Below are 19,034 nucleotides of genomic sequence, written 5' to 3'. Positions count from 1 at the left end.
AGGAATTTCTGCTAAGGAATCGCTGTAGCATCTTCCCTCATCATCCTGGTGACTCATGACTGACACAAAGAGATTGTGGATGAGCTCCTGAATTAGCAAGGTCACATTTGGGACATGAGAGTCCTCATCTCCCTCCAGGTCTCTCCGAGTTTCAAGCAGAACTTTGTGAAGGACAAGGGCATCTTTGTAGATCAAAGACTCGGGCTCATTGTACGTACAGGCATTGTTAAACATCATGACGAAGTCCTCAACCATGGAGTCTATATCCTGGTACTTATTGGCCATCATGTGACTTCGAATTTTTTCCATGTCCATGGGCTTTTTAATGGTCAGATAGTAGTCAGGCAGCTCGGATCTGGAGGGAAGCCTCAGAAATATGGCACTGAGGCGGCGGCCTCTCTTATCAGTATAGTTCTTTACAGCTTCATAGACTTCGTTTAGTTTCTGCTGCATTGGAGTCATGTATTTTGATTTTTTAGGAGAAATGCCACTCTTCCTACCTAAAGGAAAAGATTGAATGTTAAGTGAATTAAATGAAATAAATGACTTTAAATCTGCATTTAGTTGGTAACATCATAACAAGAAAGGGACTATACCAAGTGATTTGTAAAATCACAGAAATTAGCATCTCTCTAGTAAAATACATCCCATAGATTAAAAAAACAAACAAACTGAAAAGAATCTTTGTTTTCAGCAATCACATGTGTATTTTTAATAGCCAAAGGGCACGTGTACTTGCCAGAAAGAGATGGGGTCGGAGAGAGGGAGAAAGTATCCCCCCAGGGTCATGGTCACTCCACAATCCCTTCTCCTCCATCTCTCTATCCAGGTGGGATTTGGGGCACATATGCACATATACCTGGCATGCTTTTCAATGTGCCCAGGGCAGGGATTTAAATTGTGGCTGGTCATATGGGAGCTGACTTCCTTAACCACTAGGCTACCAAGCCAGCCCAGTAATCATGATGGGAGAGTAAGTGCTGTGATGTAGAGATGCCTGGAAAAGGTAGAATATAACACTAATGAGTAGCTATGTGACATTTTTTATTTATTTTTTTAATAGAGATTTTTGCTAAAGGGTGCATGTGCTTGTCAGAGAGACAGAGGGAGACAGAAAGAAAAATCACCCCCAGGGGAATGGCCACACCATAGTCCCTTCCTCTCTATTATCTTCTCTAGATTTGGGCATGCACGGTCATGTGCTGGACATGCTTTCCAAGCCACCAGGTCCAGGACTCCTGTGGTCGGCCATGTGGAATCCAGCTGCTTTAACCACCATGTAATCACCTGGACCCCAGCTCTACTTTTTCACGACTTCCAATAAAACCACCATCCACAGACCATACTAAAATGACAGTTGAGTACATGTAGTCAGTCATCTCTAACCTTTCAAATTCTGTCCAATAGGAGCTGCTGGGATTCATTCTTAATTCTAGTAATCACTAAACAAACAAAAAACAGCTGGCTGGCTGGGGCCTAGTGGTAAAGGGAAGCTGGATCCCAGACAGCAGATTGTGATGTGAACCCCAGCCTCAGCTTGAAAAATACACCTGGCACCTATGCATGTGCGCCAAACGATGGAAAAATAGCGATGGGATTGGGCATGACGGTACCCTTCTGCAGGGTGCTTTCTCCTCTGTCTCTCTTCTTCTGACAATTAACCAAAAAAAGAGCCACTACTACGCTCTTCTAGGCATTCCTATCAGTTTTTTTTTTTAAAGAATTACTTTATTTAACTTTATTTATTTAAATTTGACCAGAGAGGGACAGAGTGAGCGAGCGAGCGAGCGAGAGAAAGAGAGAGAGAAAGTAGGAAAGCAAGTCGCCAGGGACTTGAAACCTGGTTGGCCATGTGGGAGTCCAGTGCCCCTAACCACCATTCTACCTGCTGCCCCCCCCCAACAGTTATTTTTTAACTCTAATTTCCATTGGGCTGAGTCTGCTACCTTGAGTGCCCAGTGGAAAAGATGGGTTTTTGTGGAATAAATATCTGTTCTTACTATTTAACATTTAGAAAATGTCTCTCACATTTGAGAAAGTAAATTAAACCTTTGACATTATATTCTATTCCCTGCAGGTTCTTCAAAGTTTAACTAATTAAAATAGAGTATAAGAGAATGCTTGAGAAGAGGGAAGGAACTCCATGCTGAAGTGCCAGTGAGTTCAAATATGTTCATCACTTAATTGACTGTGTCTCAGGAAATCAGGAGTCTCTACTTGACAGACTAAACAGAGGAACAGAGTCAGGGGCTGCCTTACTCAGCTTGAGTCTGGGAGAAGCCATGTCATCATCATCAGGCAGTGGGCCCAGCTCCTTCCTTTTATCCTTGAGTAACTTCTCCAGGATGTGAGCATCATTGTACACCTACAGTCCAAAAACAGAGCAAAGATGATTTTCAAGAAAACTTTTCATTAAGATAGGATATATAGGGGCCAGCAGGTGGCATGGTGGTTAAGGGTGCTGGTCTCCCACAGGGCCAACAGTGATTTGAATCCCAGACCTGGCAGCATGCTTTCTCACTTTTCCTCTCTCTCTCTCTTTTACTCTGTCCCTCTCTGGACAAATGAAGAGAAAGGAAGAAAGTAAGAAAGGAAGAAATGAAAGAAGGAAGGAAGGAAGGAAGGAAGGAAAAAGATAGAATATATATCCATAAAGACATTTTAAAAACAGTTTAGGGCAGCTGGAAGCTAAAAAATATATATAATGTTTATTATGCTCTATCTGTGGGGAGGCCCTTAGACTTAACTGGTTTGTTTTTAAGCTTCCCTGGTGATTATCATGTGCAAAGATACACGCTAATGTTTGAGAACCACTATAGCAGAATCGGTGCACGTTTTAACAGAATTTCTGAAACATGTTTACACATGCTGTTTACCACAAAAACCGGTCTTTGCCATTGCTCCCCCCAACAGCAGACTGAGACCAATGGAAATAGGAGAACAGAGAAGGGACTGCGGCATGGTCATCCCTCTTGGAGGATTAGTTCTCACTTGCTCTCAGAGGATTAGCTCTCACTTTCTCTCTCGCTGTCTTTCTCTCTCTCTCTCCTGGTGAGTGCCCTATGATAAAAAAAACTTAACAAAAAAGAAAACAACTATCCCTACTTAGGAATCTCTCTCAAGACTGAGTCAAGCATGCTAACGTGCAGCCAACAACAACATAACTCACCTACTGGCCTTGCCTACAGGGCTGCCTCCCCCTTCCTCTCCAGAGGATAAATTATTATTTATATATACCATTATCCCAAATTGCAGATGAAAAACTGAGGCTCAGATAGGGTAAGTTATTTACACAGGGATCGGCAGATCAGGATTCACATCTAGGATGTCAGCTTACAAACTGTAAACTTTTAACCTTTATATTATAATGTACTTCCTCCCATTTTAAACAATTAAGACAAGACAAAATATTAACCTATCACCAAGAAGAATAATTCATGTTAGGCCTACAGAGCTGGTCTCTCAAAATGCATCGTTTTAGCAGCACCACAAGAAAATGTACTTCAGGTCTCCCCTCCCACCTGTCCTTACCTGGGAGCCCTCCTCATTATAGTGCCTGGCATTCCGGAACATCAGCTTCATGTCTTCTATCATTCCCTCCTCGCCTGCGTATTTGTCATTGCGGATATTATGCTCAATTATTTTCAAGTCCATTGGCTCCAAGATAATTTTGTAATAGTCAGGATAGTCCTTTTTGGATGGTTTAACCATAAATAGATCACAAAGTCTTCTACCTGATCCTGGCTCTCGAGCTTCAAGAACAACATTGAATAAGATTTTCATTCGCTGCTTTCTTATGCCGAGGGCAGGGATTTAAATTGTGGCTGGTCATATGGGAGCTGACTTCCTTAACCACTAGGCTACCAAGCCAGCCCAGTAATCATGATGGGAGAGTAAGTGCTGTGATGTAGAGATGCCTGGAAAAGGTAGAATATAACACTAATGAGTAGCTATGTGACATTTTTTATTTATTTTTTTAATAGAGATTTTTGCTAAAGGGTGCATGTGCTTGTCAGAGAGACAGAGGGAGACAGAAAGAAAAATCACCCCCAGGGGAATGGCCACACCATAGTCCCTTCCTCTCTATTATCTTCTCTAGATTTGGGCATGCACGGTCATGTGCTGGACATGCTTTCCAAGCCACCAGGTCCAGGACTCCTGTGGTCGGCCATGTGGAATCCAGCTGCTTTAACCACCATGTAATCACCTGGACCCCAGCTCTACTTTTTCACGACTTCCAATAAAACCACCATCCACAGACCATACTAAAATGACAGTTGAGTACATGTAGTCAGTCATCTCTAACCTTTCAAATTCTGTCCAATAGGAGCTGCTGGGATTCATTCTTAATTCTAGTAATCACTAAACAAACAAAAAACAGCTGGCTGGCTGGGGCCTAGTGGTAAAGGGAAGCTGGATCCCAGACAGCAGATTGTGATGTGAACCCCAGCCTCAGCTTGAAAAATACACCTGGCACCTATGCATGTGCGCCAAACGATGGAAAAATAGCGATGGGATTGGGCATGACGGTACCCTTCTGCAGGGTGCTTTCTCCTCTGTCTCTCTTCTTCTGACAATTAACCAAAAAAAGAGCCACTACTACGCTCTTCTAGGCATTCCTATCAGTTTTTTTTTTTAAAGAATTACTTTATTTAACTTTATTTATTTAAATTTGACCAGAGAGGGACAGAGTGAGCGAGCGAGCGAGCGAGAGAAAGAGAGAGAGAAAGTAGGAAAGCAAGTCGCCAGGGACTTGAAACCTGGTTGGCCATGTGGGAGTCCAGTGCCCCTAACCACCATTCTACCTGCTGCCCCCCCCCAACAGTTATTTTTTAACTCTAATTTCCATTGGGCTGAGTCTGCTACCTTGAGTGCCCAGTGGAAAAGATGGGTTTTTGTGGAATAAATATCTGTTCTTACTATTTAACATTTAGAAAATGTCTCTCACATTTGAGAAAGTAAATTAAACCTTTGACATTATATTCTATTCCCTGCAGGTTCTTCAAAGTTTAACTAATTAAAATAGAGTATAAGAGAATGCTTGAGAAGAGGGAAGGAACTCCATGCTGAAGTGCCAGTGAGTTCAAATATGTTCATCACTTAATTGACTGTGTCTCAGGAAATCAGGAGTCTCTACTTGACAGACTAAACAGAGGAACAGAGTCAGGGGCTGCCTTACTCAGCTTGAGTCTGGGAGAAGCCATGTCATCATCATCAGGCAGTGGGCCCAGCTCCTTCCTTTTATCCTTGAGTAACTTCTCCAGGATGTGAGCATCATTGTACACCTACAGTCCAAAAACAGAGCAAAGATGATTTTCAAGAAAACTTTTCATTAAGATAGGATATATAGGGGCCAGCAGGTGGCATGGTGGTTAAGGGTGCTGGTCTCCCACAGGGCCAACAGTGATTTGAATCCCAGACCTGGCAGCATGCTTTCTCACTTTTCCTCTCTCTCTCTCTTTTACTCTGTCCCTCTCTGGACAAATGAAGAGAAAGGAAGAAAGTAAGAAAGGAAGAAATGAAAGAAGGAAGGAAGGAAGGAAGGAAGGAAAAAGATAGAATATATATCCATAAAGACATTTTAAAAACAGTTTAGGGCAGCTGGAAGCTAAAAAATATATATAATGTTTATTATGCTCTATCTGTGGGGAGGCCCTTAGACTTAACTGGTTTGTTTTTAAGCTTCCCTGGTGATTATCATGTGCAAAGATACACGCTAATGTTTGAGAACCACTATAGCAGAATCGGTGCACGTTTTAACAGAATTTCTGAAACATGTTTACACATGCTGTTTACCACAAAAACCGGTCTTTGCCATTGCTCCCCCCAACAGCAGACTGAGACCAATGGAAATAGGAGAACAGAGAAGGGACTGCGGCATGGTCATCCCTCTTGGAGGATTAGTTCTCACTTGCTCTCAGAGGATTAGCTCTCACTTTCTCTCTCGCTGTCTTTCTCTCTCTCTCTCCTGGTGAGTGCCCTATGATAAAAAAAACTTAACAAAAAAGAAAACAACTATCCCTACTTAGGAATCTCTCTCAAGACTGAGTCAAGCATGCTAACGTGCAGCCAACAACAACATAACTCACCTACTGGCCTTGCCTACAGGGCTGCCTCCCCCTTCCTCTCCAGAGGATAAATTATTATTTATATATACCATTATCCCAAATTGCAGATGAAAAACTGAGGCTCAGATAGGGTAAGTTATTTACACAGGGATCGGCAGATCAGGATTCACATCTAGGATGTCAGCTTACAAACTGTAAACTTTTAACCTTTATATTATAATGTACTTCCTCCCATTTTAAACAATTAAGACAAGACAAAATATTAACCTATCACCAAGAAGAATAATTCATGTTAGGCCTACAGAGCTGGTCTCTCAAAATGCATCGTTTTAGCAGCACCACAAGAAAATGTACTTCAGGTCTCCCCTCCCACCTGTCCTTACCTGGGAGCCCTCCTCATTATAGTGCCTGGCATTCCGGAACATCAGCTTCATGTCTTCTATCATTCCCTCCTCGCCTGCGTATTTGTCATTGCGGATATTATGCTCAATTATTTTCAAGTCCATTGGCTCCAAGATAATTTTGTAATAGTCAGGATAGTCCTTTTTGGATGGTTTAACCATAAATAGATCACAAAGTCTTCTACCTGATCCTGGCTCTCGAGCTTCAAGAACAACATTGAATAAGATTTTCATTCGCTGCTTTCTTATGTTCTTTTTACTGTTGAAGGGAGAGGTAGAAAATGGAAAAAATGAGAACAGGTTCAGGTTCCTTTCTACAATGACGAACATGAAATGAAACAAATTAATCTTGTGGGTAGGTGCTTCATAATGATCACAACTTACTGATTACAGATGCCACAGAGACAGTAAACATGCTGGAAGCAATAAGCAAATATTAGAAAAATTTCCCAAACAATGAAAACTTAGTGACTGATGTAGAAGCAGTCAATGAACACCAGACAAGCCTGTTTAGAGTATCTCTAAATGCAATGTTTGAACAAAGATTTTGTCTGACACCAAAAGAAAATAAAATTCTATAATCAACTGAAATGCATTTTTAAGATGAATGAACAAAAGTGCAATAAAACTAGTGATTCCTATTAACATCCTAACTTCCAACTTGTGTGACATGCATGTGCGCACACACACGCACACACACACACTGAACAAAGAGAAAGGTTCCCTCTTTTGAGACAACAAACTCACTCCTAAATGCCTGTATATTCTGGTTGCTAGAAAACAAAAGGAGACTATCTTCCAGACTAGAGTCTCTACAGCGGGGTCCAAGTCTCCCCTGCATGGATCCCTGCCTCCTCCCTCCTCCAGCCTTACTCCACTATCCCAATGCAGTTTAAGTAAAGGACCTATTGTCCATCTGAGCTCTCTAAAGTGAATTTTCATCCTTGAACATGAATCCGTCTTGCTCTCCAAATTGTCCCAGAGAGATGTGATTCTGAGACTTATGTGAGTGGGACAGAACAAAATATAAGGGACCACAGATTAGAACTAGAGTTTAAAAGGGACCAAGAAAGCAGATAGTCTCGTCTAATTGGGAATAATGGCTCAGAGAGGATGAGTTATCCAGTAAATTATTAGAAGACAGGAACTTCTAATATGACTTCTAGTCAACTTTGGGACATGAATAAAAGAAATTCTAGTCAAATTCTAACCAGCAGTCTGCATGTAAGTCAGGTAGGCAATAATAGTAATAAATTACTTTTTCTACCAGACAAACATTTACTAAGATCCTACAATAGAATATAGTATTTAGAGTTTTTGTTTTGTTTTAATCTGCTTCCTATCTTATAAATGGAAGGAACTCCATTCCTGAAGCAAACTGCAGATGTATGGGTCTCCTAGTCCAGTCCTCTGTCGGGTCCATTGCTGGGTCATGAAGAAGCCAAGGCCAGGTTTTTTCTCTCATGGTTCAGAATATGTTTTAAAAAGAAGCAGAGCAGGACCTATAGTCTGGTGGTTAAGGGAGTCGGATCCCATGTGGCCAACTGCAGTTCAAATCCCAGCCCTGATGGCTTGAAAAACATATTGGCACACATGCGCGTGTGCCCCAAATCCCAGCAGGATGGAGAAATAGAGAGGAAGGAATTGTGGTGAGATTGCACCCACTGGTGGGTGCTTTCCCCCTCTCCCTGTCTCTCTCTGGACACGGTGCTTGCCTGCCAGCTGTTAGAAAAAGAAAAGAAAAAAGCAGGAATAAAACTCAAATAATTAAGTGTTGGTGAAGCAAATATCCTTAAGATTTTTAAGTGCCTCAGAAATGTCTACATTCCTATCATTACACAGCTCAAGGCAAACACACTGAAGGTGATCTAACTGGGGGAGAAAAAGAAAAGAACGAGTCCTCGCATTGGCATCATCCTCATCACAGTGTCATTCTGACGGCTTCCTCCCCTTTGTGGACTTGGGATTGTTCTTGCCACTTTCTGCCCTCAACACTTTAGCATCTCTGTGTCAAGTAAATGCCTGTTTTACCATGGCAATCCAGAAGAAGTTTCACCTAGTGGAAACTATCTCTCCAAAGAGGATGATGTTAGAGGAGGAGTTCTCTTTGGTAAATGAAGTTGAGACAATGCTCCCATGTCATGGAGCTCCACCTCTGGGCAGAGATTAGAACCCAGATGACTTTAAACTTCAGGAAATCTCTAGAGGGAAATTTCAAAACTTGAATGTGATTATCACAGAACTCTGTACTTAAAAGACCAGCCCTATTCCCTCTGGGTTCTGACACACTGCACTCAATTACTACTGGGCTTTTCTTTTCTTTTTTTTTTTTTTTTGGAGAGGTCTTTGCTACAGGGCGCGTGCGCTCGCCAGACAGACAGAGACAGAGAGACAGGAAGCGAGAAATCACCCCCCAGGGGGGATGGCCACGCCGCGATCCCTTCTCCTCCATTCTCCTCTCGGGATCTTGGGCACGCACGCACACGCACCCGGCGTGAGTTTAAGCCACCGGGTCTGGGACTCGAACCGTAGTCGACTACGTGGGAGTCCAAGGACATAGCCATTATGTTAACTGCTGGTTCCACCATTGGGCTTTTCTGTATGAAGTTACAAATACACTCATCTGAGAGTGGAACTAGGACAGATCTTTTATGAGATTTTTAAAGAGTAGGTAAAGTACTTAACTGAATTTTGCCAATGAAGTAAAAGAACAGCAAATGGTCCATCCTTTCACTGCCAATAACCCTGATTCTTGGCAGCTTTAAATGGGACATAGCCAGAATATGAAATCTAGTTGTATATGGGAAATGCTTAATTTAATAAAATGAATCTTACTGGTCAGCATTTATACTACTAGTAGTATCCTTTCCCAATCTGTATCATTCACTTCTTAAGAGAGTGAGAGTAACTGGTTTCCATCCTCAGAGACAAGCAGAACTTCTATTACTAGAGTCACTCACAACCGCCCCTTAATAAATCCAGTTTTGTTATTCTGTTTATATTTTTCAAGATCTTTACATTGCCTTTGAGACTGACAGCCACTGGTCAATTGATTGATTTTTGGGGGAGAGATTTTAGCTACAGGGCGTGTGCACTCACCAGACAGAGAGAGGGAAAGTGAGAAACCACTCCCAATGGGCAATGGCCATGCCATAATCCTTTCTCCTCCACTCTCCTCTCAGGATTCTGGGCATGGATGCATACATGCCTGGTGTGAGTTTCAGCGGCCAGATCTGGAACTCGAACTGTGGTCAACCATGCGGAAATACAACACCTGTTGGCCCCTGGCCCATTAATTTCAATTTGTACATCAGAAAAAAACTCAGAGCTGGGACCAACAGATGGCTTAATGGTCATGTTGCTGGACTCCCACACAGTCAACCACGGTTCAAGTCCTAGACCCGGCAGCTTAAAATTCACAACAAGCACATGTGCAAGCGTGCCCAAAATCCCAACAGAAGAATGAGGAGAAGGGGCTGCAGTGTGACCATCACCCCTGAGGGGTGATTTCTTGCTTTCTGTTTCTCGGGCAAGTGTATGCACCCTATAGCAAAAAGAAAATCTCTCAAAAAAAGAAACTCAGAGCTAAACTTCGTATCTGCACTCAGGGGACATACAGGGTCACCAATTCAGATCACAGACATTGCTGCAAAAAACACAAAACTAGAATTTAAAGGACTCGGGCCACAAAGGGCCCTGTGCTAACAAAATCAGTGTGCTATAGTAATTTTCTAACAAACAGAAGTCCAAACCTCTTGAGAAATATGTAATTTCTAATTTGTACAAAAATCATGAGCTAGCAGTGACTGTTCTGAATCCCTGATTTTTAAGGACTGCCACCAATAACACCCTCCTAAACCCATCCCGATCTGGCAATCCTTTAGCTTCCCAGCCTTTGAGCTTAAGTGGCAGGTCCTAACAAGCTAAGTCAACTGAAAGATTCTTTAAGGAGGCTTTTTAAATCTTCGAGGAATAAAATTTTTCCATCCCCTGCCCTCAGTGATTCTTTACAGACTGGTAACATCTGACTAAAAAAACAAAATGAAAATCCAAGTTCTAATGTCAGTAGACACTACTTCCAGGACATAAAGAGAGAGACACACACTGAGGACTCACCGCACCGGGGCTCACTCTAACAGCTCTATATAACCTGGGCCCTCACGGCAGTCCTATGTACGTATTGTCATTTTTTTCAAATGAGGAAGTTTAGACTTCATCTGATGAAACAGATCTGATGAGAACAGCTGGGATTCTGCACTTGGGCAGTCAGGTTCTAAAGTACTGGGTTATAAAACCACCCATGATGCCCCTCCCATTTCCCCCCTCCTTTCTTTTTTTTTTTTTTTTTTTTTTTTTTTTCAAGGTTTTGCTATAGGGCGCGTGTGCTCACCAGAAAGACAGAGAGAGGCAGAGAGACAGAAAGTGAGAAATCACCCCCTGGTGGGGGGATGGCCATGCCGCAATCCCTTCTCCTCCATTCTCCTCTCGAGATCTTGGTCATGCATGGACACACTCCCAGCGTGAGTTTAAGCCACTGGGTCCGGGACCCGAACCTCATCCCTCCTATTTCTATTTCTACCATTCAGCATTAGTACCACACACTATGATTGATACAAAAGAACATAATCCTTGTTTTTTTTTTTCTTTTTCTTTTTCCCTTAAACTTGCTATCTAATTAAGAAAGCTGTTCCTGGGCTGGCCACACAGCCCATTGGTTAAGGGAGCCAGATCCTTTAAGGCCAAGCAGAGTTTGAATCCTGGCCCCAGCAGCTTGAAAAACACACTGAGCACAAGCACGCATGGTCGAAATCCCAACAGAAAGGAGAGATGGAGAAGGAAATGCAGCATAACCACGACTGTGGGGTGCTTTCTTCCCTCTCTGTCTCTTGGAGAGCACATATGTCCTCTGGCAATTAAAAAAGAAAAAGAAAGCTTTTGTTAAGGAAAATATTAGAAAGATGACAATGATAACAGTAAGTTTGTAGAGTAGATTACGCATAGTAGCAATGTGTGGGTAACAAGAAAACACTTAAGGGACCAGCAGTTAGCGTAACGGCTATGTCACTGGACTCCCGTATAGTCAACCATGGTTCAAGTCCTGGACTCGGTGGCTTAAACTCATGCCCGGTGTGTGTGTGTGCATGCCCAAGATCCCGAGAAAAGAATGGAGAAGGGATTGTGGTGTGGCCATCCCCCCCTGGGAGGCGATTTCTCGCTTTCTATCTCTCCGTCTCTCTGGCAAGTGCACATGCCCTATAGTAAAAACCTCTCAAAAAAAAAAAAAAAAAGGAGAGAGAGAGCACTTAACTCAAGAGGAAGCACAGTGGGGAATAAATCTTCACTAAGCCAATCTGGGCAATCATGCACTATGTCAATAGAAATACACATTGTGTACCTGATGCAATTATTTCACTACAGTGCTTCCAGATAATTTTGTTTTCTTTTTCCTTTTTTTTAGAGAGACTTTTGCTATAGGGTATGTGTGTTCACCAGGAGAGAGAGAGTGAGACAGAGAGACAGAAAGTAGAAATCATCCCCTGGGGGGATGGCAATGCTGCAATCCTTTTTCCTCTAGTCTCCTCAGGATCTTGGGCATGCACACACATGTGCCTGGTGTGAGTTTTAAGCCGCCAGGTCTGGGACGTGTATTGCAGTAAACTACTAGGGAGTCCAGCAACGTAACCATTATGTCATCTGCTGGTCTCTTTGTTTGTTTTCAACCTGACTTTTCCTGACCAATAACCCCCTGGCATGTAAAATAAATGACTGAAGGTTCTTATGACTTATATAAGACCAGAGTCTGGTGTTCTATAAGCAAGTGCAACTCTGTCAGATGCTAAATGTGAAAACAAAAGCACTACATAATTATTACTAAAACGATGACGTGGCAACTGGTGGGTTGTTTTAAAATCATAAGTAACATGCGAAAGAATAAACAGGTAAGACAAGGACAAGATCAGAGACTGAAAAAATGTATCATGCTTGAGAGGCAGTAACACAGTGTATAGGCACCTGCATGCACAGAATTCACTTAGACTGTCAATACTGATTTTGATCCCTCTACCAAGGAGAATCGGCACCCACCAGCCTCTGGTCGCAGGCTGGGCAGTGTCAACATAATAGCAGCCTCTACCTTTTGCTAAATAAACACAGCCACAATCACTGGTGAGGAGGCTCTCTGCCCTTGGTGACACTAGTGACACATTAAGGATACTCTTAAAGTCACCTGGGCTAAGTAATTATGCATTTACTAAACAGACTCTACTCACAAAATAAACTGTCACCCAAATAAAGACTTTTCACATGTGTAAGGTTTTACTTTTTGCCTAATCAGTACTGACTGTGCCACAGAAGAGTTATACTTTTGAAAGTATGTTTATGCATAAAAAAGGACTGCACACCTGGATAGCCTCCTGAGACCCAACATCTCACTGTCATGAGTGTTCCTGGGAAAGCAGAAACAGACATTACATGTGAAGAGAAACGCAACACGCAACACTGGAGGGTCATGTATAAACACATACGGTTGAGAAAAAGAGGATTATTCAGTCCAAAGGATAAAAGATATTAATACTTTGAGCATTTCAACACAGAAGATGGAAAGCAGATTTTTAGATAGGGGGTAAGGAAAGGGTAAAGAATGCATTCCCAAAATGAAGAGAATATACCTACATTCAATTTTTCTCACACTCTCTGGTATTGAGAAAAAATAAAAAATAAAAGACAGAATCATACATAATACTTAGGGATTAAGTCAAATGATACTTGAAAAATCTGACTCTGACTTTGCTGGCCAAACTTAAAGTTTTAGAATGCTACTTGCCTGACTTCTGGAGAAGCCTATTTCTTATTAACAAAACTTCTCTATATAACTACTTTTTACAAAGCTCACTATGTTATTTCCTTTGTCAAAGTATATGGCTTAATTCTGCCAATCTTTCAACATCTGCCGACGCCTGCATTTCAAGCCCAGGGTTTTCATTTATTATTGCTTTAGTAGGTGACTTATATTTGTGTTTTTCACTTTTTAAACAAAACACTTCCCAGGACACCTGTTCATAAAGACACTTCTAAAGTAGGATTTTATTATTTTGAGAACATAAAACTTAGTTTTCTTTTTACAGGACGTTTTAGGGCAGTTAGTTTCATTTAATCTACTCGGGTGTCCCGTGAAGATTGTCACAGAGATAGACAAAATATTTTTAAGGATCTGGCCTGAGCTAATGCCTTCTTGGAACTGTTTTCTTAACACTCTATTAGTTGAAGAGCTCTCTTTTCATCCAGTGTTGGCACTAAACGCACCATCACTTTTGCCTCCATTACCTTCTTTTGCCTGAGAAGTTTTTATCTTTGACTGGTGACTGATCTGGAAAACACAGGTGATGCTGAAGTAGTTATATAATTATACTCAAAGATGTTCTTGACTTGATGTCTCTGATCTGGTCTCACATTTTTCCTCCGTTGTCCCTGGTATAACAAGGAATTAAGAACTTGGAAGGGTGAAATTTACAGGCTGGTAATGGAGGAAACTCACATTTTAGAGGACACCCATCAATTCAGTTACCATGATGCAGGGCAGCAAAGATACTTTCAAAGCTAAAGATTTTTCCCAAATGCTCTTTATAAGTGGAAAAGACAGCACAGCTTTTCTTTTCTAAACCATTTTTTTAAATCTTCTGATCTTAGTGGTTCTCTTAATGCATGTACAGAACTGTGACAACAGATACTCTTCTTCATTCAGTAGTGAACCTGCCAAATCCTGCTATTACTGAGTGATTAGCTTACTGCTGCTTAAGGTGGCCTCCCTGAACTAACTGCTGCTGAAAAGCTGATGAGACAGTTAAGCCTGAGGGAGAACACAGTATTCCACAGTGATCTGGCCAGAGGAACTCTGTGTGGGAGCTGTAGACAAAAGGGATGGTCTTGCATGATTCCTCACAGGAGCTTAGTTTCAGAATCTCACAGTAAGGTCCCTTTCCTCAAAACCCATGAGAGAAAAATAGGGTTGGAGAAGTTGACAGAAAAGATACAAAGGAAGAAAAACACTCCTAATATCTAGCTTAACATTTTTTAAACTGTTGGGTTATCAGAGAAGTCATGATGTATTTTTTTATGCAAAAACGTGTCATGACTTTTCAGACAACCCAATATAATGATTTGGTACTTAAGAATCTTATATTCTTAAAACAGCAAATAAAGATAAATTAGACTAACCAGGAACAACAACTTCCTTCACAGTGTGGTTCCAAATTTCTCCTTACCTTGCCTAATTCATTTTTTTATCTTTGTAATCTGCCAGTACCTAAACTAAAGTGGCACTCTTAAAACGTCACATTCTAAAACAAAAACAAAGAAACAAAACCCTAAAAAGAGCTGCACAGCAAAAAGAATAACATGTTTTTGCCAAGCTATAGATACAGTTGTCATTTGTATCTGTGTCATCTAAAAGCAATATGGTACCTGTCCAAAGGAAAAAAGCTAATCATCCCATTAACAGATGAATTCTAAAAGAAGACCGTTGTCAGATATTTAAAGCTTGTAACAGAATTCATACTTGATAGCTTAAACAACTGTCTTCACTTATCTAAACAAAACAAACAGGAAGTAAGATAATGCCAGGGGTGAGAGGAGTTATGTACCTTTTTCTTTTGGCACTACCGGTATCGGACGTGGCTGAAGAGATCATGCTGTCCCCGTCCTCAATGTCGTCTCTCCTGGCAAGCTCCTTCTTCTTTGCCTAAAACAGAGCAGATCCCGGGAGTCAAGCTCACTCTGCCCAACACTCATATGAATATATGAATGTTAAAGAGCTAGACATATCAGATTTACTCAGAAACACATGTAGGATGCACAGATTTAAACAGTCATTAAATATTTTCAATAATCCAATTTAACAAATGCCTCATGGCAGAAAAGTAGGTTAAACAAGTAGATCTAGAGAGCTGAGGAATTAATGCAGTTAAAGCATTTAGGACTACAGAGCGTGCTGACTGATCACAAGCATTGAGGCAAGCTGAAGGGATCCTGCTCTGGTGGCCATATTTCAGTAAAGCTAACTAAAAGAAGACCTTCGGTATCCCTGACTTCTAAGAGGAGCATGGCAGACAATAAAGTTTAATCTGAGAGGTGAAAGATCTACCTTTCAATACATGCATTTTTAAACACCTTCTGCCAAACAAGGCTGAAAGTACAAGTATAGTCGGCTGAGGGAATATACACACAGAATACTGGAAAGGAAATACCTGACATTCACGGCGCAAAGGGTCCCAGTGCCGATCATACAAAATGAAGACACTATGGCTGATCTAAAAATCACGTTTGTTGCTTCCCTGCTCTGAGACTCTTTCCAGAAAAATGTACCAAAAACTCTCGGATGGTCCAATTTGCACTCCATGTCTACCTACTTGTTCTAAAACCCTAAATGACCTGTGCTCGCAGATGCCCTTCAAGATGTGCTCCCAGAGAGGATCTGGCAAACTCAGGTACATTACACAATAATCAACTGACTTTCAGATATCCTTTCTCCTAGAACCAGCCCTACCTCAACAGAGACAAGGTTTAGAAATGAAGTAAAAGTTAAATGACAGCATACCACCTGGGATTAGAGGGTCACTTCTTAAGACTATCAAAATTACCCATTCAGGGACAAATCTCTTCTTCCTCCACTCTCAAAGCTAGCTCTGTCTAAGCTATGCTTCTACTCTATGACCCTGACAACTCCAAAAATATTCGGCAGTACTGGTGACTAAAACAAACGATGCAGTATTTCTGGGGGATATCAGACAGAGTATCTCTCTCTCTCTGCCTCTGTCTCTTTCTCATGTGCACATGTTCCCAACCTCTGGCAAAATTAAAAGAGAGATAGAACATTCAAAACATGACATTATTTTAATGATACATACCACAGACTTAGCCAAACCAAGAACACATACCTGCATGACTTGTTGCAATTTTAGAACTCGCTTATAGATGGCTGAATTGGGAACATTATAGCGCTTGGCATTTTCAAACATTAAATTCAGATCACCCTCCAAATGATCTAAGGTTTCATATTCTTGGTTCTTTAGCTTTGTTCTGTGAGGGGGAAAAAAAATAAGGCTAGAATCTTCCATTATAAAAATTATGAAATGCTCATCCTGAAAGTTGAAGGCAAAAATCTTGACAAGCACTAGGCTGTATCTTTGTAAGCACTAGGTGGTGACTTTCAAGACGTAAGTAAGAAGGCAAAAGCACCATTGTATTGAGGCACCATGACAGTTTATTTAAAAATCTAAAAGAATAAATTAAAACACTGTAGGAAGTCATAAGAGAACCTAGTAAAGCTATCAACCGCAAAGCAAATATACTAAGAAAAAAACCTAAATGAAAAACCCTGTTATTGGTTAACAAGTGAATTTTAGGAAGAGACAAAAATTAGAGAGATTTTGAGCTATCCCAATGAAAAATTATGGTGCTCTATCAAAGAGGTCATTCCAGTTCATGAAGGTTGAAAAAAAGACCTATAGTGGCAATGCCATGAAGAGCATCTGAAACAATGTATTTACCTCCAGGGGAGATAGGCAGGGGCTGTGAGAGCAAGTATTTCATAAACAAGAGGCAGAAATGTCGTGGGGGGGGGCACTTCTATTCTCCCAATAGAAACATTTATAATGATTTATGATGGCTTAAACTTGAGGCTTCTATTTATTTTACTCAAACGTCTTAAGGATTCAGTTTTCTCTCTTAGATACTATTGTTATTACTAATACCAGCTATTAAAAAGGTCCATGTTCTTGGTACGTGTTCACTTGCACGAAGCAGAGTCACTATTTACTCTAACTGTATACGGTCTAACTGTACCTGGGATTAGACAGGAGACATTTTAAAATCTTTTGATTGAAGCATATACATGCTAAGCATCAATATCACAAAAGCAGTATTAAGTAAAGAACAATATGCCTAACAGCCTCACAGACAAATGTAGATTCCAAACTTTCCCTCAGAATGGCATCGTGTGAAGTTTTGCTTACAATTTGCCACAATCACATTCGAATTTTCTGTAGGGCTTAATGAGGTATGAATATTAGGACACATCTGTGGGACAAAGCGAAAAACAGCAGTGGGCACACATTCAGTGCTCAATGCCAGTTGAAATTACAGCCTCCGACTCACTGCTGCCAACGTCAAGGGGTGAAGTGCTGGGTGTTCTGAACACCCACAAAGAACAAAAAACAGAAGCTTACAAACAACAACCTATAATAAATGTGAAGCTATTTAACCGAGCTAACGTTGATCAAGGGCAGCAGCAAGAGGGAAGGGAAAAATGAAACACAGAGATGGCACACCCCAGTGTGCTAAGCTCCCGCTCACATTTCCATTTTTGGGGACATTCGACTATTGGGTTGTCAGAAAAGTCATGACATTTTAAAAAAATGTTTCTCTGTGCAAAAATGCATCATGACTCTTCCCACAACTCAGTATTTTTCTTCTGCCAACAAATCTTTCTAGTATGCGGTTACGATGCAGTAGCCAAAAGCCGCAGGTGGTTATTGAAATTAAAATTCAATGTGATGTAAAATGTGTTCCTTGGTTTCACCAGACATGTGCCCAATGCTCGACAGCCACATGTGACCAGTGGCTACCATACTGGACAGGTGGATAATGAAAATACCCATTATGGCAGAAAGTTCTGTTGGATAGTGCTGCCCTAGGCTCCTTGTTCCTCTGTAGAGCACAGTGGTGGGGAGCCCAGGCACACAGCAAGGCACCTGTTAGGCCCACAGGCTCTCTTTCCTTGTAAGGGAGTGAAGATTATACATCTTCCAAGCCCACACTTCAAAAGTTTAGTGTACTCCAGTTAGGCCTCCATCACCTCCCCAACCCTCCACACCCCCTGTCAACACAACTGCCATAACAGATTAAAAGTGAGGAGCGGGAAGGTGTAGAATTACTTACTAAACAAAGCAAAGTTTATGTGAGAGCATTCTAAATTGGAAGAAGGCTGTGGGCAGGGATGAGCTGGCTGAAGATAAGTTTGTCTAATTTTGAACTAAACTTATTAGATTATTTGAATTTAAAAAAATAAAGAATGAAGAACAAAAGAAACAGAAGACAAAAATCAATTAAGAGGGATCTGCTCAGCTGGCCCCATAGCCAAGTGGCTAAGGAAGCCAAATCTCACCTGGCTGGCCTGGACCCCGGCAGCTTGAAAATAAACATGCCAGGAGTGTGTGCATGTGTAACTCAAATCTTGACAGAATAGAGACATAGAGGGGAAGAGACTGGCATGACCATGTCCCACTTGAGGGGTGCTTTCTCCCTCTTTTTGTCTCTCTGGTGAGCAGATGAATCCACTGAACAAAAAAAGAGAAAAGATAAGAAAGGAGAGAACTATTCAGTCGCTACAAGACTGCCATCATCTTTCTAAGACAAAAAATATAAAAGACACATCTTGAGCCAGCTAGGTGGCACGGTGGTCAAAGAGGCTGGATTTCATATGGCTGACTGCGTGGTTTGAGTCCTGGACCTGGCTTGAAAAACATGTAGGGCACATATGCATACGTGCCCAAAATCCTGAAAGGAGAAT

The 19,034-nt window shown here is 41.4% G+C and overlaps 1 protein-coding gene across 1 annotated transcript in view; it reads right to left on the bottom strand.

Annotated features, from left to right (window-relative positions):
* The window catches only part of PBRM1 (polybromo 1), a gene marked incomplete in the record, with an annotated part of 95,642 nt that overhangs the window by 43,646 nt on the left and 32,962 nt on the right, over positions 1–19,034 (bottom strand). Inside the window, 6 exon segments of the mRNA XM_027768621.1 lie at positions 1–500; positions 5,180–5,285; positions 6,452–6,728; positions 12,871–12,915; positions 15,109–15,206; positions 16,402–16,543. Coding sequence (XP_027624422.1) covers positions 1–500; positions 5,180–5,285; positions 6,452–6,728; positions 12,871–12,915; positions 15,109–15,206; positions 16,402–16,543 — 1,168 coding nt within the window.

The sequence above is a fragment of the Tupaia chinensis genome, unplaced genomic scaffold, assembly GCF_000334495.1.
Source record: "Tupaia chinensis unplaced genomic scaffold, TupChi_1.0 Scaffold147003_1, whole genome shotgun sequence".
Classification (NCBI taxonomy): Eukaryota; Metazoa; Chordata; class Mammalia; order Scandentia; family Tupaiidae; genus Tupaia; species Tupaia belangeri.
This window is presented reverse-complemented; position numbering and strand designations above follow the sequence as displayed.